This window comes from Aspergillus lucknowensis (assembly GCF_044049455.1).
Source record: "Aspergillus lucknowensis strain CBS 449.75 chromosome Unknown BJX67scaffold_30, whole genome shotgun sequence".
Taxonomy (NCBI): domain Eukaryota; kingdom Fungi; phylum Ascomycota; class Eurotiomycetes; order Eurotiales; family Aspergillaceae; genus Aspergillus; species Aspergillus lucknowensis.
Genome location: NW_027263574.1, coordinates 266,327 through 278,941, shown reverse-complemented (window position 1 = coordinate 278,941; position 12,615 = coordinate 266,327). Strand labels below are relative to the sequence as shown.

The window sequence follows — 12,615 nt, the reverse complement described above, 5'->3', positions numbered from 1 at the left end:
GTCTCCAGATCCTGGCGAAGATGATGAAGCATTGGTTCCGCAAGTCAAACCCTGTGCTGACTACCTGACCGTTGCATTGCTCTGCTATCCAGGGTGCACAAAACACATCTCAGTTCTCCATAATGGCACCGAAAAGCTTTCACAGGTTTCGCCTGCTTCCTTTTGAACTCCGACGAGAGATCTACATGTTGGCTACACCGCCCCGCATTGTGCTTGTCCAGGAAGAATCCCAGGACCTTAATGAGTTCACAGTCTCATTAAGGGCAGACATCAACCTGCGCCTTAATCCCGACTTAGCATACTTTGCCCCAAATTGGCGGCAGGTAATCACACCTGGGCACAACAAGCAACCAACACTCGAGTCGTTTGGTGTAACGGGTCGTGAGAAACCTCCTCAGCCTTGGGAGCCTTCACCTTCTATCCCAGAGATCCCACAATCCTGGCTCGAGGAAAACCCCGAAATAGCATGGCATTTTATGCGCGATAACTTTCTATATAGCAGCGCGCCCATCCCGGCTCTGCTGCATTCGTTTTCAGAATCGCGGAATGTGCTGACACGTTGGGGTTATCAGCTTGCATTTCGCACACGCAGGAACGGGCCCAGGACGTGGTTTCACTTTGATAGAGATGTGCTGTTTATCGAGAGTGCCGATCGGGGCTGGCCTACAGATGAGACCGAATATCTCACGTCTTGTCCGTGGACCCTTCTCGGGCAGTTCCATTCCGAAGACCTGAAAAGGGTGAGGAACTTGGCTCTGGGCAAGTCTGGACACACGTTGTTTCCCTGGAAGAGCCATCGCCTGTCCCAGACGGATCTTGCATGCACCGTACGACTCTTTCCTGACCTACGCGAAGTTCAGCTCGTTCAGTGGGATCAGGAAGACCTCTACAGATGGCGGAACTTCGGTGTTAACGGGCTTGGTAAACATCCGTGGTACGCCTATACTTACCATGATGATGTGCCCCCCGAGCTTCCCGGCGAGCTTTGCTGCGTGTACCCTGAAGAGATCGATGCTTTGCTTTCGCTCCTCTATCATATTGATGGGATCCGAAAAGACATGCCCGCAACCGGAGTCATGGGCGAAATATTAAGATTACACAAGCGACAGACCGATAATAAACTTGATTTCTTCGAGTTCCAGCAAAGGCAGCTGGAGCGGCGGCTCGGGGTTCTCAGGGACAAATTTCTACGACGCGCCGGCGAGGAGGGTCCCAATCTCTCGACTTTCTCCTGGAAGATCCCAAAGGTGAGAGCAGTGCACATAATTATACCCTCAATGGTACCCTTGCTACTCCACGAACGACAGCTCGCCTGGGAAAAACTCCAGAAACTGAAACGGAATTTCCAAGCACCGGGCCAGCTCACGACGGATAACGACCTCCCCCTAATCGCCATTCTATGCTTCCAGCTCGAGGAGAATTTGACCGATGATGACTTCCACGACTTTGGCTTGGGACCGGCCAGTGAGGTACGATCGAGGGTCCGTACTGAGAATGAATGCCACCGTCGTGCGACCAGGTGGTGGGCTGAGGAAGGCATGCTTGCGCCGCCGGGTCCTGCGCGTTGCTTTCCATGAGGCCTTCGGATATGTAGGAGGAGTGAGTGTAGCGAACTTAGACTCAGGAAGAAATCTTTTATCGACTTGACGTCTACTACCAACCTCATTCTTCCCTTTGAAAAGACCGATCCCCGATCCCCGACCCCGGCCCCTAATCCAGGTCCTAACCCCGAGCCTTCGGCCCGTCTACTATAAAGTGACCCTCGGTACATACACTACGCAAGGGGGCTGGATATCCTATTGCGTTTACCGCAGTTGAAACTTCTCTTATAACATCGTATCGATTGGCTCTACCAATATGCATGCCCACTCTCACTCTACCCCTTCCAACCGCCCATCCTTGTCTCCGAGATCTTACCAGCCGCTCCCAAGGCTCCAGGGGATGGGCATTGGAAGACTCGTTAAGGTGGCTCTGATAGGCACTTTCAGCTACTTCGCCTTCAAGAGACTTGCTGGGTAAGACTTCTTCTCCATCTATTTTACTTTGACCCTTGTTCCTTTTGTAAAGTGGGCATGGGTGGGGCTAATGGATGGATATAGTTCGAATGGTCAATCTCCAAAGCGCGGCCAGTACGAATATGAGTCCGCTAGAGGGGTATAGGATGATATTGTGTTGGTCGATCTTTCCACCCCGGAGATTGGGGTGTTTTGTTTCTGAATATCCGGACGGACGCGTCATTGCGTAACTAGTTTGGCTTGATTGCTACGATGCTCGCCTGATAAGACTTGGGACCGTCAGGAGCCCTTGCTTATAGATAACGGACAATATATTTTTATCTAGAAACCATTTATATACATAGCAATGCTGGGATCGTTCATTATGTATCGGGTCCATTTTTGTGAGAGCTCAAGGCCGATTCTGGCCTATGTACCAAGTCAGAAGCTTGCTCTGCCCGTTCAAAGAGGGGCGATCTACTCCGAGGTGTGTGCGTCCCAACCGACCGCGTCGACCTCATCCTCTGCAGCGTCTTCGCCGAGATCGTTTGGCCTGCTTCCGGTGAAGCAAGGACCATAGTGTTTGGTGTGGTTGTCGGAGGAGGTGAGCGACTGTCGGAGCGGAATAATGGATGGATGTTGCTTTCATCGGGGAGTTTGAGCTTCGGTAGTGGGTTTTTCGTTTTTTCCGGTGGCGTAGAAGAAGGTACAGGAGCTGACAGGATTGAGAACGGTCGTAGCATCACGCTGTCGAGGGACCTTTTGATCTCTGAGTTGCTTCGTTGGAGTTGCTGTAATCTGCTTGGGTTGCTTTCGTTGCCTTGTTCTCCTTGGTAGCTTTCGACCCTGATGCGAGTGGTGGCACTCTCCGGACGGGCTATTAGTGTTGGATTCAGATCAAGTGAGTTCGGTTTGGATTCTGGTTGAATCAATGTTCGACCAGAATACCTAGTAGAGCGTTGGGATGTTGTCCTTGAAATTGATGAGTGGTGCTGGGGCGCACCATCGATAGATGGTCGTTGTGATTCACCAACAGACGACGGTGCGTGGGATGTTCCTTTGCGTATTGTCCCTGATCGGCTCGGAAGGGCCGCGCCGAGTTCGTGGGATATCAGGCTTGGCCACTGATTGTCGTTGCTAGTGGTGATTAGAGATGTTAAGATATATCCGCATAGCATTCCTTGACTGAGAACCGAGATTGCCCATATGACACAGCGGGCAATCAATGACGATTGTCGCGGAATCGAGTTGTGCGCCTCTGACGGGACCATACTCCATGCTATCGCCCCTGCCGTTATTCCAGTAGCTATGGAAATATAACCAATGCAGACACCATATGTGCTCGCCCGCCACCTCCGTTGCTGTGCCCTAACATGTATTTTTGAGTCATTGGCCCAGATTAATATCAAGACAAGCACAACGACGCAGCTGAGAATGCTGAGGCTAATGGTGACTGCTTCGAGCAGGGAGCTATCTGGTGTTGAGGTTCTCGATGACGCAAAACAAACGCCGTCAAGGATGGTCACAGAAATGGTTGAAAGCAACGAGGCTACTCCCAGCAAGTGGGCCGGGGAGGCCTTGACCATGGTGAAACCTGGGGCACGTCTCGGAGACGGAAAGAATTATAGCTCGTCAAACCCGGAGCAGGGTTGGGAACCTCCCGATTCTTAGAAAAGCAGATTGGGAAGTGCGACACAGCCAAGGAAGCCAAAGAAAGGATGAGGGGATGCTAATTGTTAGAAAGCGAAACCAAGACCGCAGATGTGATGTCCGACACTTGAGAGGCCTTTTCGATCTAATGACAATCTGACGAGAAAGAAGAGAGAGGTGAGGAAAGGGACCGAGTTGGTGAGCTACCACGGAGCCGCTATAAGTAAAATTGTGAATCGTCGGTGGGATGAGGAGGATTGGATGTGGAATGAGAGACGGCAGCGGAGAGTCAGGGATGTGCTGGGGAGGTGTCGACGCTCAGTGATAGAGTGGATCCAGCCTATCGAGCCATAGAATAGAGGCTGTCAAGGAGGGCTAGATGCAAACTGTGGGTTAAGATACACGGAGCCTTGGAGTGCTAGGGAATAATAGCCTATGTATGCAAATCCCAACCGCGCACGCGGGTGACAGGGAGAGCCTGGACCGAGCAGACTCCTGTCAATATCGAAGACAGAAGCAGAAGTATGACCCGGGAGATCTTCGACTAGCAGACAATTAGTGGCGAAGAAATCATGCACACAGATCCGGTGCTCCTCTCGTAGAGGACTTTCTGCCCTGTCACTCTCAGGAACCAAGGCCTCTCACACTTGAGGGGTCCACCCTTTTGACGGCGAAGGCCGCGAACACCTGGAGCCACTCACTGGGAATCGGAGTGGGAGGAAACACATGACATGACCAGAAAGGCACACACTGTTCCTTGTGCCTGACACGCCGAGCCCGCAAGTTCAATCGTGGAGGGCTTGTCATTAGGGCCATTGGGGCGTGTAATTGGCTTGTTCCTGTGCGAGGGAACTCTTTTCGCATGGAACGAGTCTTGCCAGCGAACAATTTGTCAAGAATCGGTTGTTTGCATATGTAAGAGTTTGACGCCACGATCTCCAATACCTTTGGAACCCTTTCGATTCTCAACTGTCCATTATGACCCGACACGGGATGTGTTGGAGCCAATAAATCCTCGGTCCACAAATGTGACGTGTCCATCGTACACTTAGGGACAAATCACCGCCAGTTTAGGTATTCACGACCTGATGACTGGAATCGTTGACAGTTTGCGAGTGACTCCGAAGTAGCCGAGGGCAAATACTTGTTGGGAAAAGAAGCGGAGCAGAGTGGTTGAACAACTCTTCAATGATAGAGACCCAACATGAGGCGAGCAAAGCCAGTTTGAAGGGAAGGGAGAGGGTTGGATCTTACTCCATCGCTGAATCTGCTCTGTGACATATCTATGGTATATGTCCACCTTATCACAGATCAAAGTTGGCCAGTTGGCTAGTCACCCAAATGATGCAAAAAGGCCTGGTTTGGAGGAGAAACTCTGGACTGTGGCCGACTACGCCCATGATTTCGCCAGCTCCGCGTCCGAAATTCGGGCCAGCTGCCTCTTGCCTCTTGCCTCAGCCTTTTGCCCTTTGATCTCTCTTGTACAGCATGCTGGAATTGCTTGTAGTGTTGCCCTCGAGTCGCGGCTGGAAGCTATCAATGCCGGTGGAAACAGCAGCCACCGATGGAGGGTGCCAGCATTCCGGCCTTCAGCCGCTCAAGTTAGAGACTACCAAAAACGGGGAAAAGAAGAATCCGCAAATATCTCAGAGGCTAGTATCAACGGCCACAGAACTAGAAAGCGAAGAGGTTTTGCACAGAGCAAAGACATCGGTGATGGAGGGGAATAGCAAGTGTGGCGGACTGTGTGTGGCTGTGATAATGATGTAGTGTAAGGCCTGAGGCTCCAAGATTCTGGATTCCGACCGCCTCCAGCAGGCCAGCAGCTTTCTCTGCTCTTCTGCCTCCATCTGGCTTCATAATTTATCACTGTGCTTTATTCACCTCTGGCCTTGTTATTTGCAGACTCTGAGGCTTGCAACTGATCTTCGTATAGCTCTGCCCAGAGACAAGCTCGCCGCCGAACCTTTCCTACTCTCAACCTCCCATCTTCCCCTCCCCCACGTCATCAAGTTTATCTACCATTCTCCAGTGGCGCAAGATGCAACTCACATTTAAGGTATGTAGCCTTCTCTAGCACGCACGAGGGCGCTCTACGTCTAATATGATGGCTTCTCCTCCAGGATCTGAAACAACAGAAGTTCGTTATCGATGCAGAGCCTTCAGAAACCGTAAGTCGCCTTGCTCTCGAAGCTTTGACAGCCCGTGTCGATGCGGGGCTAAGTACAGTGTAGGTTGGGCAAGTGAAGGAGAAGATCTCCAAAGAAAAGGGATGGGACACTCCTTTGCTGAAGCTTATTTACTCCGGTTAGTTGATTTCGCCGCCTGCTTGCTGCTCAACCTCCTCGGCATACGTTCTCAATTGATGGCATTCGCAATCAATTATGAACCACACATCTGACGCTCGTGCGACTCCACAGGAAAGATTCTTCAGGATGACAAGACCATCGAGTCATATAACATCGAAGAGAAGGGCTTCATCGTTTGCATGGTATCTAAGGTATGCCCATTTAGTTATTGCCGATTTACTTTTGACTCCAGAATTTGCTAATCCGCGCGCCTTGCTAGCCCAAGGCTCAGCCTGCTTCTTCACAGGGACCATCCACACCCGCTAAAGCAGTGACCTCAACCCCGGCAGCCCCTCCTGCTCCCGCGCCATCGACGAATACTTCTACATCGGCTGCTCCCGCTCCTGCCCCGGCAACACCCTCTCCAGCCGCTTCCGGAGCGGCTTTCAATGATCCCTCAGCCCTGTTGAGTGGCTCACAAAGCGAAGAGGTCATTTCTCAGATGGAGAGTATGGGCTTCGCGAGAAGCGACATCACTCGTGCGATGAGGGCTGCTTTCTTCAACCCTGACCGTGCGATCGACTATCTTCTGAACGTGAGTTTTGCCCGTGGTTATACATTCTTTTCACTTCTCTAATTTTGCTCCCTTCTATCACCAGGGTATCCCAGAGAATATTCAGCAGGAGCAACAACAAAGATCTACTGCCGCGCCCCCCGCTCCCCAAGCGCCAGCCGCGCCTACCGCGCCCGCCACTGGATCTACACCTGCTGCATCCGGGGAAGACGAACCAGTCAATCTCTTCGAGGCCGCTGCTCAGGCTGGCAATCCCGAAGCTCGGGGTGGGGCCCGAGGTTCTGGAGCTGGCGGAGAAGCTCAGTCAAACCTTGATTTTCTGCGCAACAACCCACATTTCCAGCAGCTTCGTCAGCTGGTTCAGCAACAACCGCAGATGCTGGAGCCCATCCTTCAGCAAGTCGGTGCCGGGAATCCGCAGATTGCACAGCTCATTGGACAGAACGAGGAGCAATTCCTTCAGCTATTAAGCGAAGAGGACGATGGTGCACCGCCCCCAGGAACAACTCAGATCCATGTCACGGAAGAGGAGCGAGACGCTATCGAAAGGGTATTTAACATTCTCTTCACTCCTTCGGATGATTGCAACTAATGTGATCCTAGCTCTGCCGACTCGGATTCTCGCGGGACCTCGTCATCCAGGCCTACTTCGCGTGCGATAAGAACGAGGAGCTCGCGGCAAACTACCTATTTGAAGCCTCTGACGATGGTGAGGACTGAAACTGTTCTTCAGCTTTGGGTTCACTGATCCGCAACTGTTCCTTTCATTACAAGTTTATTCCCCTCTCATAGTGAATGCGCATTCCGCAGTCGGAGCTCCCTCTCGTACCCTCCTGAGTCTCTCGTAGTAGAAGTTGTTCCACTTTCAATCGGCACGTGGCACCCCCAGCTTTCCGTACACAAGCGTTCCAAGTAGCAGTACCGTTCAGTTTCATCCCTCTGATCCTTAATGCTTCTGCCATGTATCTTTCTTCCCGGGCAAAAAATGCGAATTTGGCCTCGATTTAGCCGGGTTTACTTTTGTTCATTCGCTTCCAGAGCAAATTTTGTCATAAAGACATCATAAAGTCGGCGTCCAGCGAGAACACTGGACAGCTAAGAACTTTACGGCATCCGGCGCCACTGAAAACATCGTACGATACACATCGGGAAGTGAGTTTGGGCTCCTAGCATTCACAGGAAACTTAATTATAGGTCATGTCACTTCGTTCTTGGATATAAGTCGCGGGGACCTTTAAGATGACTATTATATGTATTAACGCGTGAGAAGAGGGGTATTTGGGTGTAACTTCTAAAAAAAAAAAATCCAAAAAAGGGTATCAGGTGTATATGTAAGGTTGGAAAGTCGAAAACGTGGAAACCAAGCTGACAATTCCAGGAGTTCTAGAAGTGCAAAGAGAAACAAGCAATGTACAAATGAACACGAGATTAGAAAAAGAGAGATGGACGGGCCGATGTTTGGACCTGACCTCGATATCATCGGAGAGCGAGAGATGGGCCAGGCCTGGCGTTGGTTGGGAATTTAGCAGTGAATGAGGGCTAGTCACGGAAGGCCATCCGTAACCTTGGCCTTCCCTCATACCTTGTCGACTGATGAGCAGAGTGTCTATCAGCTGGTAAGGTCAATGGCAACCAGGCTTTCGTGCAAGCCAAACGCCTAGCCCGCGTCTCCCAATAACGCGTTTCAGTGTGGGTAGGAAGCCGTCGGTACCAAAGTCTAGATCGTCGAGACTGATGTGTTTCCTATAAGTCCAAAGCTCATGCAGCTCAAAACTTGAGTCAGGGTTCTGTGGAGCGGCGAATTGGTCGAGGAAGGTGACCGACGTTGGCGCCACTATCAAGACGGCATCGGGCTGTCTTGAGCCAGGTGTGGTTGAGCTTTTCACGCCCTTCTTCTTCGAGCGACAGGGAGGAACCAGACTCTCAAGTTCACTGACCATTTCAGGCCCAGGTTTACCCATCAGATCCCGAGTCTCGATATCCAAGTCCATAGGAAGGCTTGAATTGTCACCTAGCAACCACAAAGGTGGAGAGTATGTTTTCCACCAAAGTACGGTAGCGGAGAGAGCAGTAGGCTCCTTCAGCGGCTCCTGCCATATATGGGAACTAGCCGTTATTATTGAGGGAACCGCAAGCTGTGTGGGCACAACTCCCCCTTGATGGTATACGCCCATCAAAAAGCCCAGCGCTGCATTAAATATCACCCACGCAACCACAAACAGGCGTGACTTGCGAATATGGAGACAAGTCAGGAGTAGTGGGACGCAAGGGATCAGGAACCGAGGTTCCTGATGAGGAAAAATGGATAGCATGGCGGTAGCGGATAGAGCAGAGACCGCTCGGAGATTCTTCAACCAAGACGGAATCGCGCGCAAATTGTACGCTTGCAGTACCATTACCACGAGGGCTGGGCCAAGGAGTTGTGGTAAATTAATGAGGAAGTGATGATAATGGGGATGGAGTCCATGAAGAGCCAGGTTGGAGCTGTCAGTGTTATAGAGCAGGTTATTGAGCGGTGTAATTATCGGCGAGCGCAAGACATCGCTAAGTGATGCAGATGGCTTGTAAAATGTAGTATCGGCGAAAACCGCGATGCAGAAGAATACGAGGCCAAATCCCACAAAGGCAATCAACGATACTGGTCTACACAGGAGCCAAGTTAGTAGCGAGGACTGGGGGACAGGGAACAATATACTCACTTGCGCCAAAAATGGGGTAGCAACAAAAGTCCCGGAATGGCGAGATACGCTGGGAATGTTATCCTGTTAAAGACGCCGGCGACGCAGATGAACGATAGCACGGCGCAGGAGAACAGGGAGGAGCGTCGCTGTTGGCACCATCAGCTCTTGAGCGTTTTGGGTGGTTTTGTCTCTCGGCGATCGAACCTTGTTGTCGATTATGCGGTGGATCAGCACCAGACCCCAAGCAACCAACAGTGTTTCGAGGGAGTTGGAGAATGCGTGCGTCTGATAAGTCCAGGTGACATATGAGGATGCCACCAAAACCACAGCTACCCGTCGATGGCGCGGGAGAGGTACAAGCTCATGCACGGCCCAGTCCTCCAGCACGAAGCTCAGCAGGAACATGACCCCACGCACAACATAGTATACTAGCTCTGGGTCAGGGCCTTGCGTTCCAGCCTCCGCATAGAGCCATTTGAGAAGGCTTATCGGGACATCGAAGACAGGCCATAGCGGGAATATGCTACGGATTGGGCGCTCGGAGGTAAATTCCCAGGGCAGTCCGGACGGGTATGAGAGGATGCGACCTGTAAAATAATAATTGTAAGTCCTTCGAAGTAAATCATGGTGCCCAAGCAGAACGCAACCGGAGGGAGTCAGCCGCCCAGTGGCATCGTCAAATGACCCAAAGCCCGTCAACGAGCGAACCACGGGCGAGAGACCGATCGATAAACAAAGAGATCTTACCTGCGAAGACCTCAAGGCCTTGAAAGTTCTCATCTGGGTGGATGTAGCTGGGAGAGAGCGCAAAGTAGATGCGAATCAACAGAAGAACCAAATACGTTCGTCTCCACATGATTTCGGTGACTTGGTGTCCGGAAGTCGAGAGCAAGGGAGATGTATTTGGAGCAGAAGTCTGGCATCGCACATGCCTGCTGCATCAAGAGAGTTGGTGGCACCGATCAAGGGTCATCACGTCGTGACATGGACTCGGAGATTAAAAATCCCTACAAAACAATGCGGTCGCGAGTGAACTGAAGAGAGGAGAAAATTCTGTGTGGAAGGGAACAAGCCAGGCTCGGGGACATGCAGCGAGTGGACGAGAGACGCGCCGAAGGATAAAGATGATATCAGCGTCCGCGAACCATCATTAGTGACAAACTATCGAATCCATTGCAGTGGCATGGGCGATCAAGAAAATCGACATAAAAGAGCCATTGTTTGCTTGAGATCTCAAAAGGTTGATCAAAGACATCCACCCAAGCCATCCAAGGCTTCAAGAGCCGCAAGCGCCCACGCCTTCAACCGATTATCTTGTTCGTATTCTTGATCCTTCTTTCAGGCTCCCTCCGACCCATCTTTGAAGGCGACCTTGCTCAAGAACTTGAAAGCCATCTGAGATCCCTTTGACAGATTGTAAAGAAGGAGAATCCCCACCTGTTTCACCAGGCATCTTCTTTGTCCTTCTGGGGCTGGTGCCTGAAAGAAATCCAGCGAAACCAAACCTGGAGGAGTGACGCGGGGCGCAGTCAATGAAGTTCCAGCGGATTTGTCGTCCACCCTCAGCGTCCGGGACTAACCTCGTATCTCAAAGAGACTTTAACCCCAAACGGACCTTGAACCACCGACCATTCTTTCTTCCTGCCACTTACTTATACCTGTCTCCATCACTTCTCTTTCTTCCCACATCAGACTCTTCTCTTCTTCCAGCTCCAGAACTTGCGCATCGCCCTCGCCTTCATTGTCATTCCGTCCAGTGTTCCACTCACCATCCCCCTTCGGTAAGTAACTGCCATGATCCCCCTCTCCAGACCCCTCGTCCTGAAGCTCAGCTTTCGCCCCCGGCAGCCCGCTCAAGTCATCAACTCCTGCCTCTGTTGCTTGAAAATCCGATTTCTAACCACGACTTAATTCTCAGATCTTCAAAAAATGGCTGAAACAAACACCCAAGAGCTTACCTTCACCAGCAGTGATGGGAAGAATATGAAAGTCCGTATGTGCTTCACCACTCCCGTCTCCCTTTGGTGGAGTATTTCCATACGTTTGCGAGGCTAATATGTTTACAGCCCGCGATGTTGCTGAACGTTCCCTTCTCATCAAGAACATGCTCGAGGATTTGGGCGAGGCCACAGAAGCCATCCCCATCCCTAATGTGAGTGGCCCGCAAATTACCTGACTTGACGTCCGTGTCCCCGAGCTAATTGGTATGTCTCGGATTAGGTTACTGAGAATGTTCTGACGAAGGTTCTTGAATGGTGCACTCACCACCGGAACGATCCCCCAACCACTGGTGACGAGGACGACTCCCGCCGCAAGACCACCGATATTGAGGAGTGGGACCAAAAGTTCATGCAGGTTGACCAGGAAATGCTCTTCGAGATCATCTTGGTAGGTGGAAGGCAATTTGTTCCTCCTGCTACACGTTTGTCATTTACTGATATTATGCTCCATAGGCCGCCAACTACCTCGACATCAAGCCCCTCCTTGACATCGGCTGCAAGACTGTCGCCAACATGATCAAGGGCAAGTCCCCTGAGGAGATCCGCAAGACCTTCAACATCCAGAATGACTTCACCCCCGAGGAGGAGGACCAGATCCGCCGTGAGAACGAATGGGCCGAGGAGTAGGTGCCCAACTCCACGACAACAGTTCTACTGACTAACATCCACAGTCGTTAAATTCCTAATTGACATGGAACGGTTTCCTTTGCTCTCTTTATGGACCGCTAGTCGGCCCTGAATGACGAGGTTCGTCTAGTTCCAAGGCGTTATGGATTCATACAGCGGCTCTATTTCTCTCATTGTTTCTCTGTTAGTTTTTGTTGCTGCTGGCTGTGTGCCGACCAGCTTTCTTGCTATGGGTCTGTCAAGACAAAAAACCTTAAACCGACCGGGTTGTTATGATGATGACCATCCGACGGATGGGATATCGAGTCTTCAGTCTTTCATGTTTTAAGTCCGAAAATCGCATTGGTTTTCTCTCTCAGGATAGATTCTTGAATGCCTCTCGCTTGATCACGATTATTACCTTTGTGCTATCCATAGCTGATTGCCTCTAGAGCTGGCGGTCTATCACATTGTTTCTCGTAGGAAGCTGCTAAATATTATGTAGAAAGAGGTGACTGCAGCGATTGAGCGACCTCCAGGGCTCGCGGCATTCAGATCACTTAATTTGAAGAGAATTAAGGGGCTCGAGTTCGTCCTTCAATCAAAAAGACCGGATTCGGTCAACCCGCTCGGCTGTTCATTCCCCATCATGAATTTTGGAGTTGATTCTTTTCTGGTCTGATTTCCCTATGAATTCGCGTACATGATTCACATTGCAAAATGAGGAATGAAATCATCTACCGCATCACAAACCCCGACCACAACCATCCACCCGCCAGGAAGGTCAAAGTTGTTCAGCCACTCATCTTTTTTTCAGATATC

General features: G+C 51.0%; 4 protein-coding genes across 4 annotated transcripts; 2 read left to right on the top strand and 2 right to left on the bottom strand.

Annotated features, from left to right (window-relative positions):
* Positions 1 to 2,294: 2,294 nt before the first annotated feature.
* On the bottom strand, positions 2,295 to 3,924 carry BJX67DRAFT_171117 (uncharacterized protein). The gene has a single exon (XM_071025096.1). The coding sequence runs from the start codon at positions 3,578 to 3,580 to the stop codon at positions 2,378 to 2,380; it is 1,203 nt and encodes a 400-aa protein (XP_070884678.1). The 5' UTR covers positions 3,581 to 3,924; the 3' UTR covers positions 2,295 to 2,377.
* Positions 3,925 to 5,685: 1,761 nt separating this feature from the next.
* On the top strand, positions 5,686 to 7,685 carry BJX67DRAFT_389266 (putative UV excision repair protein (RadW); the record flags this gene model as incomplete). The annotated part of the gene is made up of 7 exons (XM_071034481.1): positions 5,686 to 5,703; positions 5,768 to 5,815; positions 5,879 to 5,951; positions 6,065 to 6,144; positions 6,213 to 6,527; positions 6,592 to 7,056; positions 7,110 to 7,685. 7 exons carry the CDS (start codon positions 5,686 to 5,688, stop codon positions 7,224 to 7,226), a joined length of 1,116 nt encoding a protein of 371 aa, XP_070884677.1. The 3' UTR covers positions 7,227 to 7,685.
* A 113-nt stretch (positions 7,686 to 7,798) lies between these two features.
* Positions 7,799 to 10,381, bottom strand: smp3 (glycosylphosphatidylinositol-alpha 1,2 mannosyltransferase smp3). The gene is made up of 4 exons (XM_071025100.1): positions 9,935 to 10,381; positions 9,392 to 9,774; positions 9,206 to 9,333; positions 7,799 to 9,149 (listed from the first exon to the last, which is right to left on the bottom strand). The coding sequence occupies exons 1-4, from the start codon at positions 10,041 to 10,043 to the stop codon at positions 8,129 to 8,131; spliced, it is 1,641 nt and encodes a 546-aa protein (XP_070884676.1). The 5' UTR covers positions 10,044 to 10,381; the 3' UTR covers positions 7,799 to 8,128.
* A 735-nt stretch (positions 10,382 to 11,116) lies between these two features.
* skpA (SCF ubiquitin ligase subunit skpA) lies at positions 11,117 to 11,814 on the top strand (the record flags this gene model as incomplete). The annotated part of the gene is made up of 4 exons (XM_071031337.1): positions 11,117 to 11,180; positions 11,254 to 11,339; positions 11,408 to 11,575; positions 11,641 to 11,814. The coding sequence occupies 4 exons, from the start codon at positions 11,117 to 11,119 to the stop codon at positions 11,812 to 11,814; spliced, it is 492 nt and encodes a 163-aa protein (XP_070884675.1).
* Positions 11,815 to 12,615: the final 801 nt, after the last annotated feature.